A 16,691-nucleotide genomic window follows, 5' to 3' on the forward strand; every position below is an offset into this window, starting at 1 on the left:
GTGGACGCGCTGGGCACGGACATCCAGGGTTACACCAAAACGTGCCAATATTTCCTCTTTTAATCGATCATAGTTCTTTGCGTCTGCAAGCTCCAAATCGAAATATGCCTTTTGGGCTTCTCCAGATAATAGGGGAGCCACTAGTCCAGCCCACCGGTCTTTAGGCCAATTCTCTCTTTCCGCTGCTCTCTCAAACGTGGTCAGAAACATCTCAGGGTCCTCATCTGCAGTCATCTTTGGCAATAAGTGTCGCACCTGAAAAGTCGGTACGTTACTGGCCTGACTCCCAGCCTCGGTCTGCTGTCTCTGAAGTTGTTTCACAATGGCCTCCATTTGCTGCTGGTGTCTCTGTTCCAAGCCTGCAATGCTTTCTTGGTGAGCTTGTTGTTGAGCTGCAATGCTCTCTTGGTGAGCTTGTTGTTGAGCTGCGTAGGCCTGTTGTTGAGCTGCAATGCTCCGCTGCAAAGCTGCATTCGTCTGTTGTTGACTTGCATTTGCCTGTTGATTTGCATTTGCTAAAGCCAGCTGTTTCAGTATCTCCTCCATTTTGGGTTCACTTTAGTTGCCTGCGGCACTCCACCATATGTGAGGGGTTAGCTCGGTAGCGGGGTGTGTGACCCCTTTGATGGGTTCACCACACACTGAACTTATACAGACTGGCAATCAAAAACGGTTGAAAACAAAGTTTCTGGTTTATTTTTCCATCTTGCTGGAAAACACTTGCAAGTATCCAAACAGCATAAACAAAATCAAAACATAAAATAAATCCTAGCCACGCTGGGCGTCTACCTTCCACACAGGAACCTATCTATGAAGTCTAAGGCCGGGTACTCACGAGCAAACATGTACGGTGAAACCGGTCCGTCGGACCGTTTTCACCGTACATGCCTGCCAGAGGGCTTCTGTACGATGGTTGTACTAACCATCGTACAGAAGTCCGCGCGTAAACACTACGCGGGGCGTGTCCGCGTCGATGACGCGGCAACGTGGGCGGGCCTGCCATTTAAAGGCTTCCACGCATGCGTCAAAGTCATTCGACGCATGCGAGGGACGGCGGGCGCTCGGACATGTACGGTAGGTCTGTACTGACGACCGTACATGTCCGAGCGGGCAGGATTCCAGCGGACGGTTTTAAAACACGTCCAGGAATATTTGCCCGCTGGGAAAAGGCCCGGCGGGCAAATGTTTGCTGGAATTCGGCCCGCTCGCGCCTACACACGACCGAACATGTATGCTGAAACTGGCCCGCGGACCAGTTTCAGCATACATGTTTGGTCGTGTGTATGGGGCCTAACACAGCCTACCGCTGGATAGACAGTGCTGCTCATACAGCACAAACAATAGTCTTTTGATTTTGTATCACACAGGAAAACAATGGTCTCCTCACCTCATCAGGCACTGCTCTCCTACTCACACAGCCTTAGGAGTGATGCAGCAACCAAGTGGTAACCCTCTGGCTACTTATAAAGGCCTTGATTGCTTCATTCTGAACAGCTGAAGTTTTCTAAAGGCCTCTAGCCTTCCTCTGTCTATGTTTGTAGCCGACGCCCGATAATAATCTGTGTATCGTCTAAACAAGGCAGAAATGTATGTCCCAGCAGTGACAACACCCACAGATTTACCTGACTTCCTGTCACAATATATACACACACACATATATACACACACACATATATGCTTTTTAAACATTGCAATGTTTTTAAAGGGGTTGTAAAGGTAAAAGTTTTTTTACCTTAATGCATCCTATGCATTAAGGTAAAAAAAACATCTGACAGCCCTCGTTTTACTTACTCGTTTTACTTACCTCAGCTCGCATGAAGGTGGAAAGCTTTTGCGAGGAGGAGCAGAGACAGCCGCAGAGGGACCCCAGAAGACACGGATCGGGGCCACTCTGCAAAACTAACTGCACAGCGGAGGTAAGTATAACATGTTTGTTCTTTTTAAACAAAAAAAATCTTGCCTTTAGTGTTCCTTTAAGTATGTCAGTTGAAATGTAAAATGTTTTTGCATGTAGCACTATTTTGAGACAGGTGTTTTGGGTGAAGCCTGATTGGGAGGCGGATTCCTTAACCACTTGACAACTGGGCACTTAAACCAGACCAATTTTCAGCTTTCGGTGCTCTCACATTTTGAATGACAATTAGTCATGCAACACTGTACCCATATGAAATTCTCCAGACCCTAATCCGGGAATGAGAAAACTAAAAAATTTGTTTTCTTCATCCAGAAAAACAATTCTGGAGCCCCTCACATATGTGTTCCCACTAGAATAGCAGGGTAAAAGATCATTCCAAGAGGCAGGCAAAAAACGTGGTCAAACAGTCCAGGGTCAGTTCCAGAGCAGGCAGAGGTAGGTACAGTTTAGCGTTAGGCAGAAGCGTGGTCGTATAACAGGCCAGGGTCAGTTCCGGAGAAAGCAGAGGTATGTTTAGCGTTAGGCAGAAGTGTGGACGTATAACAGGCCAGGGTCAGTTCCGGAGAAAGCAGAGGTATGTTTAGCGTTAGGCAGAAGCGTGGTCGTATAACAGGCCAGGGTCAGTTATGGAGAAAGCAGAGGTATGTACAGTTCAGTGCAGTGGCATTAGGGGTGTGGAAAAAAATGACAGGAAATGAGAACTACGTTTACCATACTTTCCTAATAATCCTGGGAAGTATGGTAATGGCGGAAACATACACCTATACAGAGGCCTGGTTGGGAAGGACAATCGGGACAATAAAACGTGGCGTCTCTTCTGACTCCTCCTCTGGAGTACACCCGGCATTTCTTCTGACTTCTTGTGCCTGTTTCACAGGGACTTGGGATTTTCTCAGGAAAGCGGCGTTCGTGGAGTCTGCTCACGGAATCAGAGCGAATATTTTCTGGTGGTCTTTCAGGGTACAAAAGTGCAGGTAGTGCAGATAGGATACGGGGTTCTCTGTAGATTTTTGTAAATAACATAAGTGTTATACATGGCCAAACTAAAAAAAATAAATGGACACTTTCTTATACCAGTGGGGGGATTATCTTGTGGGAAGGTAGGGTTCAATCATCTGATCGTTTTTTTTTTTAGTGTATTTTGTGCGTGTACTCGAGAGAGGAGCTGGACTGCAGGAGTTGGGAGTAGGCAGGCCTCCCCAGAGGCAATCTGCCACCTTTCTCCATGCCCCGGGTGGCAATGGCGGGTGTGTGAGGGGGTCCTCCCACACAGCCCGCCCTACCTGCTCCGCTTTGAAGCCCAACGGGGCAGAGGGACTCCCTATAAGGGATCGTTGAAGTCCACTCCCCCCATAAACAAATTATAATCGTAGATGCATGCTGGTTTCTGGACTGGGCCGTTTCTTCTGAGGACTTCCACAAAGGTGTCGTTGTGGATTGATGCGAGCATGTGGATATTTCGTCTGTCCCTCCATTTGACAGCCAATAGCGCCTGGTTCCGCAAAGATGCCGTCTCCCCTCGTCGTAACCTTTCATTAATGAGTTTTTGCGGGAAGCCCTTTCTATTGGCTCTTGCTGTACTACATGCTGGGGTGTCCCTCCGGTGAAGATTGCGGAACAGGGGCAAGCTGGTATAAAAATTATCCACATAAAGGTGGTGTCAGGGACCCGCCAATAGGCTCCGGCGGGCACGCATGCGCACACATATTAATGGACAGAACCAGCAGCAATCATCTATGCCTGTGCGCAGTCGCACGGCAAATGCTCGCATCTGTGCACCAAATGTGCGCAGGCGCACACCAAATGCTTGTGCATATGCGCCAAATACACACGCACGTGCACGACAATTGCACGCGCGGCGGGAACGCGCGTACTCGTTAACGCGCGATTGGCGCCACTCTGCCTTTAAAAAGCCAGCAGCTGCAGTGACACTTTGCTGTCTGATCTGCAGCGTTGTACCTGAAAACATGTGACCTGTTGAACCTGTTACCTAAACCGACCCGGCTCTGTCTGACCATCCGAACCTGTCCAATCCGACCCCTGGCTTGCTCTGACTCTGCTCTGCTCTCCTGCCCACCGTTACCAGACCCTGCACCTGAAATCTGACCACGCTTACTCTTACACGATTAACCACCTGATTACCTGCTTGACCTGGCTTGTTGACCCTGATATCAGCTATTGTTCCGCACCTAACCCGGCTTGCTTCACCAGTTCCTGCTGTCTCTATCCAGTACCTGTGCCGGCTCCAGAGACGCTGTCTTCTGCACCTACCGTCCTGAAGGACCACCAACCGTGCCAGACTGCTGTCATCACCAGGCACTCCTACCTCGCCGCGCTCCCGAGCTTGCTGTCCCAGCTCCAGAGCCGGGGCTGTAAGAGAGGCCTCCTCCTGCACACTAGGCTCTGGCTACAAGGTACGTTCCAGTACATGACAGGTGGTATCCCTTTTCAAGAAGTGGATAGGCAAGCTCCCAGACCACTTTTCCGCTGGCTCCGATGTACTCTGGGCATTCAGGGGTATGCAGTTGGGAGTGCAGCCCGACCAAACGGGACCCTCAATTCACCTCTATAGAGCAACAGATGTCCGTTTATGCCCGCCTACCTCCAATCCAAAAAACAGAAGGGAATTCTTCCACTTTCATCTGGGCAAATCAGAGGGGCCTATATTTGCCGTGACCTGTCATCTGGCCGCTCCGCTCATTGTGGCCCTCGACTGGTTACTAAGTTGCTTAAGTGGCCCTCGCTCTTCAAAATGTTGGGCACCCTTGAGTTAGGGGAATTTTGGTCCAGGATAGGAATACCCCCATTGGGCTTTGGTATCATGAACAGGTTTCAGTTGGATCTATTTAACCTGTCCTTTATGGTTACTGGCACAATTACTCCCTGAAAGAAGAGATGGTTCAAGGAAGTCTGCAAAGCAGATTGTCCTTGGGCATATTTTAGTTAATTTTAAAGAACAAAGCAGCCAGGGGGCAGAGTTTTGAGCTTTTTTTGTACACCCAATTAAACCCATTAGTCTGGGTGTCTGTGACACAGAGGATTGCAAACTGTAACAGACGTCCTATCACTCTTAGGAGTGAGGGAGCCCCTTTATTGTGAAGGAGGCTTTAAGGGTAAACTTAGTGGGCTTTGTGTTCCAAGTCTTGCTCAAAAGGAAGAGCTAAATTGTGGCTTTGAAGAGGAGTAAGCAGAAGCCTTCTAAAGATGTGGAGTTTGGAATCTTCTGCTGAGGAATGAGACTCTTTTTTCTTTTAACATTTATAAACTTGTCAAGGGCCTCACTAGAGATCCTCCTTCAAAAAGGCATAAAAGGTGAAACATCTTTCATAGGCAGCTTTAGCTGTCCAGGTGGCAGGAATCAGCATCTGGGAGGCCAGATATATGTAGCTACACAGCGAAACTGGGACCAGACAATATGTATATATAACGGATGCACTGAAATTTCAGCCGCTGAAACTTATCAGTCTAAAACAGTTTTTGGCATTTTGCCAATAGAGAAAAAGGTGCCGTTAAGGACTCCGAAAAAGCACACGATTTTACTGTGCTAATGGTGTTTTTCTTAGGTCATGTGACTCAAGAACCGCATCAAAAACATAACACGGGTGTGTAATTAATGCGTTGTTGCTGCTTTTTCAATTCATTTCAATGGGGAGGTGCGTTGTTGGTGCGTTTTTTTAACTGACCAAAAATGCAGCAAGCAAGATTTTTAATACCACAATGGAAGTGCAATGGACCAGTGTAAAGACATACGTAGAATTTAGAGGGATGCATTTTACTTGAGCTTTTTTTGCCCTAAAGGTTCCGATAATGACCATCAATTAATTAATATTCATTTACATTTATGATGTTAATTAAAAAGTCGACTATAATACAAATATATCTAAAAATATATATTTAAAAAAAAAAAAACATTTTCGGTTTTGGTTTCAGCCAAGTGCATCCTTAATTTTAAGTTTCTGTTTCGGGACCAAAATTTCCATTCGGTGCACCGCTAGTATATATCTTTATAGTGAGATTTATTACAGTGAAACAAAAGACAATCGCACACCAGCAAACAGTAAACATGAACAAACTCCAGTGACAAAACACCTAACAACTATATACAGAATATATACAAAATGAGGGACGCGGGTAATAGGCAATACCAGGTGTGCAAGGAAGGGGGGAATCAAGACTGGGTACAGGAACAAAGAGCAGGACTAAGCAGCAGGTTACACAAGCATAATGATCTGGCAGCAAGGATGGCAATCAAACTCCTGACACAGGGAGCCGTAGCAAAGGTGGAACTTAAGTACTCTCCAAGCAGGTGTGGCCTGGTGGAGCCGATCGCTGGAACCTACTGGCTGCTGGGAGACACCTGCTGTTGGACACCAAAACTTCTGCTTTCTTCCCAGAGCACCACAGTGCTACCAGCAGACGAACTTGGTCTTAACACCAGGCTTCATTTTGATTTTGCGCATATGGACAAAAACCAGAGCCATTCTGGAAACTTGTGTTATGACTTGTTCTAAGGCAGTGGTTCTCAACCTGTGGTCGGGACCCCCGCGGGGGTCGAATGGCGATTTGCCGAATTCTGGGCTGTTCCTGAAGCCTGCACCACTCTCATAGCCTTTTTGGGGACACCCAGCTTGGCTGTTCCTGGAGCCCGCAGCCGCTCATTCAGTTTACTACATGGGTGGGAACAGAAACTAGAGGTCCGTTGACTGGTGAGGAATTTGAAGTGGGAGGGGCTAATTTCGGCATAGGTGTCACTGCTACAAGACACCACAAAGTTGGAGACACAGTGAGTAACACTACCTGTGATTATAGTTGCCATTAAGAGTCCCCTCTACAATTCTCAGATCAGCAGCAACGATGTGTTTTGCCCGTCGAGTTCCTCGGACGTGTGTACGGGGCCTAAGAGTGTCTCAAATTTTCTGTCTGCAGAATGATTAAAATGTAGAGACATTTTGTACAACCCCTTTAAGGATTAAAACTTCTCCATAAGGGAGAAGAGGTCCATTACCTAAGGACACTAGCAAAACAATAAGGTCTCACAGAGTGAGCTAGATTTATAGGGGTACACCCAAGTGGACATGCCCAAAAGCTTTGCAAGTGTCCATGTGACGGTAGCAGTTTATAACCCAGGGTCAATAAACACCCAGCCTGTATCCTGTACTGTATAATTAAAATAATATAATGTACGTTCAAACATTACAATTACCGTATTTATCTGCGTATACCGCGCGCCAGCGTATAACGCGCACCCCCAAGCTTAAGGGAAGTTTTAAGGGGAAAAAAAAAAAATTACATTTTGAATGCTCGTTGCTGTGTCTGTCTTGCCCGGCGTCCATCGGCGGCCTTGTCCGGCATCTGTCTGCGGACTTGCGTAGAGTCCCTCCAGCCTTGTGGGTGTCCATCTGCGGCTTGCCCGGCTCTTCTCGGCAGCCTTGTCCGGAGTCCATCGGCGGTCTTGTCCGGCGTCCGTCTGCGGACTTGCTTGGAGGTGTCCGTCTGCTGTCTTGCCCGGCGTGTATTTTTGAGTTTGGCGCCTCAGCCGAACTGTACAGAGCCGGATTTCCTGTCTGTTCGGCTCCTCTCGCTATCCTGCGGTCGGAGCCGAGCGTGGCCGAGCCTAGCCGAGTGCGCAGTACACTCGGCTCGGTCTATTTCGGCGGTGCCCAGAGACAGCAGGATCAGCGTATATCGCGCACCCACGATTTTCCCCTGATTTTAAGGGGAAAAAAGTGTGCGTTATACGCCGATAAATACAGTATTTTTTTTCCCCTACAGACAATTTTAAACAGTGCCTCTTAGGCAACATAACTAACTTACCTGGGTCCCTTTTTACCTAAAAATATATAGTTTACACCAGAATTCCAAGGTATGAGTAAATAAGCATTGGTTGCACATTGCAAAAGATTATACTGTATGGCATACTGAATTTAGTTTAAATAACCTGAGCATGTTGATCTCTTCCTGCCATAATGGCCCAGTCATATGGTCTTCTGGACATTTCATCATGAAGTCGTAAATCTCCTCCTGCATCAATAAGCTGGCTCATAATCCACTGGTTACAGGAAAATGCTGCTGCATGGACAGGGGTGCTCCAATCAAAACAGCGCCTGAAAAAAAAAATGTAATTTTCATTTTATATTAAGTTATGGCAAGTCCAAAGAAGATAATAATAATAATAATAAAAAAATAATCATCACAAGACAAAACAAAAGAAAAAGTATTTATAGAACTGAAGTTTAGCTGGAATGGAGGCAAGGAAAGTTCAGACGTTACTGTCTATGCTATAAAACGTACTAATGCATACAATGGCTTTTTCTGAGTTAATCGACGGACACAGCGAGTCTTAATGTTGTGTACTAAGTGGAACTCCTGCGCTGTATGGGATATAGGTGAAAGGGGGCAGGGGAGTGAATGAACGTGAATACTGCAGCAAACAAAAAGGATATTGTCCTCTCAAGACAAGGAATAATAATGCAAAAAATATGTGAAAGTGTCTGCGCTGTGAAATAAAGAAATGGGGAAGGGGAAAGGGAGGGGTGAGTGGGCAAAGATCCGTGGACCTGTGGGGTGGTAGGGTGTACAGACACAAGTGGAAGTGACCTACAACCGAAAATTAGATGAGTGCAGTCTAGCCTAGACTGTATAGCAGTGAACACACAGAAAATCTTCCAGTGTAAATGGTTAATATACTACAACTCAAAAAATCTTGAATTGGAGATGAAAGTGAAAAAAAATAAAAATAAACAGAAATGAAATCCTAAAAAAAAGTACAAAACTGAGTGCAGTCCAAAATACCAAACAGGTTCAAGGTGGAGGTAAGTGAATAAATGGTTAAATGTGAAAGGTACCAAACTCAGGTAAGTGAAGGTATGTAGCCAGGTGAAATCCACACACCGTGCGCCCCTCACCAATAGTGAATCTTGACAGCTTACCTCCCTACTGACATTCAGAGCCAAATGGATAATCACTATACCAGCTTCCTATTTGGTGGGTGTCTTCTTGTCAGATCTCAGTAGTTGATCATACATGTAAAGATAATGGTAAAAGTATTGTAGCCTTATCCTCTTGTTAGACAAGGAGGGAAATACTGCGCAAGAGAGTGGTCAGATGTCCACTTACACAACTTACAAAGTGTGTAGGGAGCGTGTGCCTATCTCCACGAGCGCCGAGCTCGTATCCTTGTCTTCTTCCTGCTACCAATTTCTCCCCTTAACATCCATAGAGCCGTCCGCTCGTAGCGAGGTATGAGAGGGTAGGGGTGGAAGAAGAGAAGGGGGCACATCGCATAAAACCGTACAGCAAGATAAAATTGAATGGGTCATAAAAACAATCGGTAAAAGACTCACATGGGGCAGTCTAATGGCGGTCACGTAGCCACGAGCACCGCACTCGTCCACCGTCCGTCAGGTACTGCTCCTGGTAAATGCTCTGTTGTCCCGAACAACAGAGCATTTACCAGGAGCAGTACCTGACGGACTATTCACTACTAGGGGCGCACGGTGTGTGGATTTCACCTGGCTACATACCTTCACTTACCTGAGTTTGGTACCTTTCACATTTAACCATTTATTCACTTACCTCCACCTTGAACCTGTTTGGTATTTTGGACTGCACTCAGTTTTGTACTTTTTTTAGGATTTCATTTCTGTTTATTTATTTATTTTTTTCACTTTCATCTCCAATTCAAGATTTTTTGAGTTGTAGTATATTAACCATTTACACTGGAAGATTTTCTGTGTGTTCACTGCTATACAGTCTAGGCTAGACTGCACTCATCTAATTTTCGGTTGTAGGTCACTTCCACTTGTGTCTGTACACCCTACCACCCCACAGGTCCACGGATCTTTGCCCACTCACCCCTCCCTTTCCCCTTCCCCATTTCTTTATTTCACAGCGCAGACACTTTCACAGAGTCTTAATGTTGGCCGTAGGATTAAAGTACCGTCTACAAGAGTGGGACACTAGACAGAAATAGAACTCAGCCCCACCTATGGGCAGCGTAGGCTGGCATAAAACCCCCTTTTCTGCTATAGGCAGCTTAGCTAGTCACTTAGCAGTACAAGGATAAGAGAAGAAGGGTGGATATTGTATCCATCAGTGAACTCAGAGAAAGGGATTATATGGCGAGTAACAAAAATCCTGTTTTCTCTTCAATTCATTGATGGACACAGCTTTTCTAAATCTTGAACATAAGGACATCCCAAAGCAGTGCCTTAATGAAAAACACCCCCAGAAAAAGGAAAAATAGTATTTTTATAACAGCTTACCTGTAAAATCCTTTTATTGGAGTACATCACGTGACACAAGTCTAGTAATTACTAAGTGGGTTATATTCCTGGACACTGGTGTAATCAATTAGACAGGAAGTTCCCTCCCTATATAACCCCTTCCATACTGGAAGCGCCTCAGTTTTTGAGGCCAAGCAATACGTGTCCCAATATCCCCAAACAAGAGGGGCGGGAGCTCTGTGTCCCGTGGTGTACTCCAAAAAAAGGATTTTACAGGTAAGTTGTTATAAAAATCCTATTTTTTTTATCGTACATCACGGGACACAGAGTCTAGTAATTACTAAGTGGGATGTCCCAAAGCAATGCTTACTGAGGGGAGTAAGACACAAATAACGCAGACCGCCATCAGCCGTGAGGACCTATAATGCTGCCTGCAGCATACTGCGCCAAAAAAGCGGCATCCTCTTGCCGTCTTATGTTCACCTGATAGGAATTAGTGAACGTAAGTACTGACGACCAAGTTGCGGCCTTGCAAATCTGAATCATAAAGGCTTGGTAATGCACCACGCATGAAGCGCTTACTATCCTGGTAGGGTGCACACCAAAAAGAAACAGGGGGAAGCCCTCTCTTTAAACCACAAGCCTGAATAATAACCTGATGAATCAACATTGAAACCAGTTGATTTAGACGCTGCCTGCCCTTTCCTGGGGCCTCCTGGTAGCGCAACAACATCAGTTTTCCGTATCCGAGCAGCCGCTTCAGATAGGCCTTGACCTTTCTAACTCTAACGAGAGAGAGTGTAACCATTTAAATAGCTGATCTGAACACTGCCCGCCCACATCTAGGGTCTTCTGGCAGCACAACAAAACGTCAGTTCTCTATATCTGAAACCTTCAGATTTTTAACTGCTCTCATCTCTATTGAGAGAAAAGCAATAACTTTTCCTTCCGCGGAACAAGGTTCTGGAAAAAAGAAGGCAAGAATATCTTGATTCAAATGAACACTAGATCCTTCTAGGAAATAAGGCTGGGTGAGGATTTAACATCACCCTACTTGTAAGAATAATTAAGTATGGCTCTATACAAAGAAAGTTGCCAATACTGAAACTCTCTTGTGGAGGCTACCGCAACCAAAAACACCAATTCCCTTGTTAGAAGGATGAAGGGAAATATGGTGCATCGGCCCAAGGTGCTGACCCTGCAAGCCGACAAAAACTAGACCCAATCCTCCGAGCACAAGGGCGACCTAATTGGCGGACTTCTACACGTTACCCCTTGTATAACGGCCCGGATCAAATAGTGCGAAGCAAGCTACCTTTGAAAACACTGACAAGGCAGAGATCGGATCCTTGATGGAACTTAAGGCTAGCTCCATCTCCTTTCCTAATGTAGAAAGGCAAGAATTTTACCTATGACATACTTCCAAGGATGCCACCCCTTGGTTTCACACCAGGAACGTAGGCCTACCAGATCCTATGATACATGGTCCTGGAGGCCAGCTCTCCTGTATGAATCAAGGTAATTGCAGCTGATTCTGAAAGCCCTGATCCTCAAGAATGCAGGCTATAACAGCCAGACCATTAATTCTCATGTTTGCAAGACAGGATGCAGTACCCCCTTGCGAAGTAGGCCTGGACAAGATGTAAGGAACCCTGGGTCCTCTACTACCACCCTTATTATTCCTGCACAGTAAGGTTGTCTGGGTTATGCAGGAGCAATTAGGCCGGCTTCAGTTCTCCTCAGATTTTGCATAGAAGCCACTAAAGTCGCGGCACTGGGGGGAGAGAACGCATAAACCAGTGACAACTGGTCCCACAGGATCACCAACGCATCTGTCCCGCATGCGAGTGGATCCTTTGTCCTTGACACAAAGCTGTTCAATTTCTTGTTGAACCTGGATGCCAATACATTTTATGTACAGGGTACCCTTTCTGTGGCATTTGGTCAGAAAAAAGTCAGGTAGTAGAGGTCATTCTTCCGGAAACAATAGTTGACAGCTCCAGAGAATCGCCTGCCAATTCTGCATTCCATGAAATGACGATTGTCAATAGGCAAGGCACAAGCTCCTCTGCCCAAGCCAGAACATGGCTTACTTCCCTCTGGCTGTGTGACTTCTAGTGCCTCCTTGGTAAACAAAGTAAATCATTAGTGTGGCATTGTCGGATTGTACTCTGACAGAACAATCCTGCAACATAAACGTCCAGGCCCTTAAGCCAGATGCTCCATCAGTAGCTCTAGAATGCTGACGGATAAGGCTCACTTGGAGCTTGACCACTTCCCCTGGGCAGTGGTCTCTTCCAGGCCTGGCCTCCATCCCTATAGGCCAGCCTTCGTAGCCGCCTCCTCCCAGGTAACGGGCATGAAGGATCTTCCTTTCTGCCAATCTTTTGGTTAAGAACCATCAACTGAAATTCCAGCATATCCCTGGTTAAGTTAGGATCCACTCGTTCCAGGCCGACAGAATAATGTTTATATCAGCCTTGAATGAAACTGAGCATAGGGAACTGCTTTGAATGAAGCCACCATCTTCCCTAGCACCTTAAGCAAAAGGCACATGTAAGGAATGGTTCCTTGCCTTGACCACATAGACCAGCTTTCTCATAGCGATGATCTTGTCTGAGGCCAAAAAAAAAACCTCTCCTTTTTGGGCTGTGTCCCAAACATTCCAAGCTTCTTACTGAATGAAAGAATGTACCTTTAGACTGGGATCCTAACCCAGGAGTTCCAGATACTTGACCATGCTGGACACCCTTAGGTCCAGCCATGCTACTGATTGATTCATCAGCAGGAGTTTGCCTCGGTATGCCATTACTGCTGTACGCTGGGCTTTTAGACCTGCTAGAGGAGGGCCCTAGCACCCTGTCAACTCGGGCACGGTGGCTAACCCAAGGGGCAAGACCACCAACTGGAGACAGTGCTGTTCCCCTACGAAACGCAGACAACCTCTGCAGTCCCATGTAAATAAACACATATGCCTCTATGGAAGAGTGTTCATGGACGCATGAAATCATATAAATATGTTTTAGGCAAAACATAAAAAAAAAAGGCGTGCTGTATACACGCATACATATAGCATGTGTGCTATGGAACGAGCATCTTGCAAGCAAGCATGCGTTATGAACTTGTTATGCAACATTGCGCAACATGTACCCATACAGACAGATATTCCTATGTAAACACAAAGAATCCTGTATAATTAAGGAAACTTAAATTATCATGCCTCATTAAGCAACCATACAAAATCAAGGCAAACATGCAACTTTAAGCAATTATGCATCCTTATGCGATTAAGCATTTTTCATGCAATCAAACATCTTATGCATTTTAAGCACTACAGTGCGGACAAGTACCCTTGTGTGACCAAGGACTCTTGTGTGATCAAGCACCCTTGTGCGATCCAGCATCTTTATGCAATCAAGCATTTTAATGCGACTTTAGGCATTTCTGTGAAAACAACCCTCTCTATGTGATCAAGTATCCTTGGGTAATCAAGGACTCGGGTGATCAAGCAACCATGTGTGATCCAGAATGTTTATTCACTCAAGCATTTTTATGCGATTCTAGGCATTACTGCAAAAACAAGCCTCTCTGTGTGACCTAATATCCTTGGGTATTCAAAGGATCGGGTGATCAGGCAACCTTGTGTGATCCAGCATCTTTATGCAATCAAGCATTTTTATGCGATTATAGGAATTTCTGTGCAGATAAACTTCTCTGTTCAACTTAAGCACTTTAATGTGACCAAGCATCCTTATGCGACTATGTAAAAATCCATACAGACAGAAACACGTATCTTTATGTGATCAACAATAAAACATGTTATGTTACTTGTTTTTACCCCACATGCATTTTGAACATTCCAAACTCACGTATTTTATGCAAACATGCGGACTGATAAAGAGGAAGTTATCCTCTGCAGACGTGCGTTTCTGCAATCATGCGATATAGCTGTTGTGCGTTAGCAATGTGCACCAGCAACTGTGCATCCCACAGTTGTGCATATGGTTAGCCTGAAGCCAACACCAGGATGAGGATCCTTTGGAGGTTTTTCTAGCAACCTATAGAAATCTTATTTTTTTAAACCCCAATGACGAGAACGAGGCTTTTGGCAGTCTAGGTTGAGGGAAGTTATATGCAGCATGAATCTCTGAGGCTTCTGATAGCTCCTCCTTGTTTAGGCTGCACCTGTTCCTGACAGTCAACCTTCATCCTCGGGTCTTCTAATCCCTCTGTTTGAGGATTTAGAGCAGAGAAAGGGGCACACCCCGGTTTCTGCTTCATGTGAGTATGCTGCGAATATAGCAGTTAACCTCTTATAGACCAACAAATGCAATGCAAAAAATGTCCAGACATATGCAGAGTGGATGCAATGTTGGGGGAGGCTTCAATGCCCGACAGGGCTGAAGGCTCAATCTGTGGACTGCCTCAAGTCTCTACAGGGGAGGATGGTATCATGCAAGCATGATAAGGGCCACCAGATTCAGGTGGCGATACCCTGGTGCCCTTTTATATTCCTACCCCCTGCGGCTGCACCATGAGACGGTGAGCGCGTGCGCCAGCGGCAACCACATCGTCCCCCGCCTACAAAGCGTGCCCCCCCTCGCGCAGGGAAATGGTGGAGGTGGGGGGAGAGAGAGATCCCCCAAGGAGCGCCATGGACCCGTACTACGAGGGACTCCCCCACACAACTGTGGCAGAGCCTGAAGCGGAGGAAGTGAGCCGCACAATAGACCGGCTAACACTGAGCTTCCGTTCCTGGAGAGCATGGTAAGCGAAGCACCAGGTATGTCTCTTTACTAAGACAATCCTTTTTATTTTTATCATAGGACTGAGGTACCAGCAACCCTCAAGGGTAGATCTGTGGGTACTACAGCCATCCTGTCTCAACAGACATAGTGGTTTATTTGCCCAGGCACACATGCATGACAGGCAAGACCCAATAGCCCCTTATGGAAGACCTCCTGTCGATCCAAGTTCTGCAGGTACTTCCCTTTACCTTCCACGCCGCAGGGTTTGCAAAAGCAGAAGACCCAATCTTCACCCTTCACCGTGGATATTGTCCAAGACCTTCAGGGACTGGGGTCCATGAGCAGGAACACCACTCCCCTGGACCTATATAGCACCCTGGCAGCAGAAAAAACATTTGGTCCTTGAAACTGACTAAAAGTACTGGAACCCAGGATCCAGCCCCCCGCAGAGAGGCATTATGGCTAAACCTCGTTCTTCGTACCGAGGCCCGGGTACCGTCCACTTTGGCTATGAAGCACCTTGGACGGATCCGGTCTTTTCCAACTTGCCTTAGCCCCAAAGGACCCATAAGCACAGCTTTCTTCAAACGTGACCAACACCTAAGACACTGGTGAAAAAATTGAGGTGCCCCAGTATAGGAGGTGTTATTTAGGGAGGGAAATTCCTGTCTAATTGATTACACCAGTGTCCAGCACCTGAAGGTGGAATATAACCCACTTAGTAATTACTAGACTCTGTGTCCCGTGATGTACGATAAAGAAATAAAGGAATCTCAAACCGTGGCCTGCAAAAACCGTGCAACCAAAACAAGCTTCCAAGGATGTAAACAAAACACCTCAATCTTTGCAAAGGATACACAGAAAACCAAGGAGCAACCACACAAACTTGAAACAAAAACACCTGATGTCAGAGTGTCCAGGAGGCACTATGCGTCTTGGAAGAGTGTCCGGTATTGGGGGAGGGAGGAGCCCGATAGCATAAGCCTAAACAATTGAAAATTGGTGGCAGAGAAGACCACTGGGCCTGTTTGTTGGCCATTCGCAAGCCCCCGCAGTGAATCCAACCCCCTTAAGGGAGCTGTAGCAGACCACATCCACAGAATGCAGCACCATCTTTTTAGGGTGCGAAGAGTGTGGACACAAGGCTGGTAGGACAATGTCCTTGTTCAGATAAAAAATCAAATATGACCCTCGGCAGGAAGTAGGTGCGCTGGCAGAGAACCGCCTTATCCCTGTGCAGAACCAGGTAGGGGGACTTACAGACAAGGCGACTAACTGCGACACTTGCAAGACGGCGTTCCGACTTTGATCCGACTTCAATGATATTCAATGGGCTGAATTAGGATCAAAGTCGAACCAAAGTAGTACAAAATCGGACCGACGTGTCGGACCAGTTAAGATGGCTCCCACAGGGAAACATTGATTTTCACACGTCATGCAACATGAGCTCCCAATGTCGGAGCGTTTGTCGCACCAGTGTGAAACTGGCCTAAAACTGGTGTAGGCAGAGTCTGGAGCAGCTGTGCATGGTAACCAATCAGCTTCTAGCTTGAGCTTGTTCAATTAACCGGTTCCCGACCGGCTCCTGCCGCAAGCTCCGTGACCGTGCCTGCGGGACCAGCAGACTTGATGTCCGCCGGTGTCCCGCGATCGGGTCACAGAGCTGTAGAACGGGGAGAGGCAAGTGTAAACATGCATCTCCCCGTTCTGCCTGGTGACACTGTCACTGATTGTCTGTTCCCTCTCAACGGGAACAGCGATCAGTGACGTGTCACTCGTAGCCACGCCCCCTAACAGTAAGAA

General features: G+C 46.5%; 1 protein-coding gene across 5 annotated transcripts in view; it reads right to left on the reverse strand.

Annotated features, from left to right (window-relative positions):
* The window catches only part of TEX14 (testis expressed 14, intercellular bridge forming factor), a 639,745-nt gene that overhangs the window by 471,829 nt on the left and 151,225 nt on the right, over positions 1–16,691 (reverse strand). For all 5 annotated transcript variants that reach the window (XM_040336821.1, XM_040336817.1, XM_040336820.1 and 2 more), the window contains exon 4: positions 7,854–8,019. In XM_040336821.1, the coding sequence (XP_040192755.1) occupies positions 7,854–8,019 (166 nt within the window). The remainder of the gene's footprint in view (positions 1–7,853; positions 8,020–16,691) is intronic.

Source organism: Rana temporaria, chromosome 2 (genome assembly GCF_905171775.1).
Source record: "Rana temporaria chromosome 2, aRanTem1.1, whole genome shotgun sequence".
NCBI classification, from domain to species: Eukaryota; Metazoa; Chordata; class Amphibia; order Anura; family Ranidae; genus Rana; species Rana temporaria.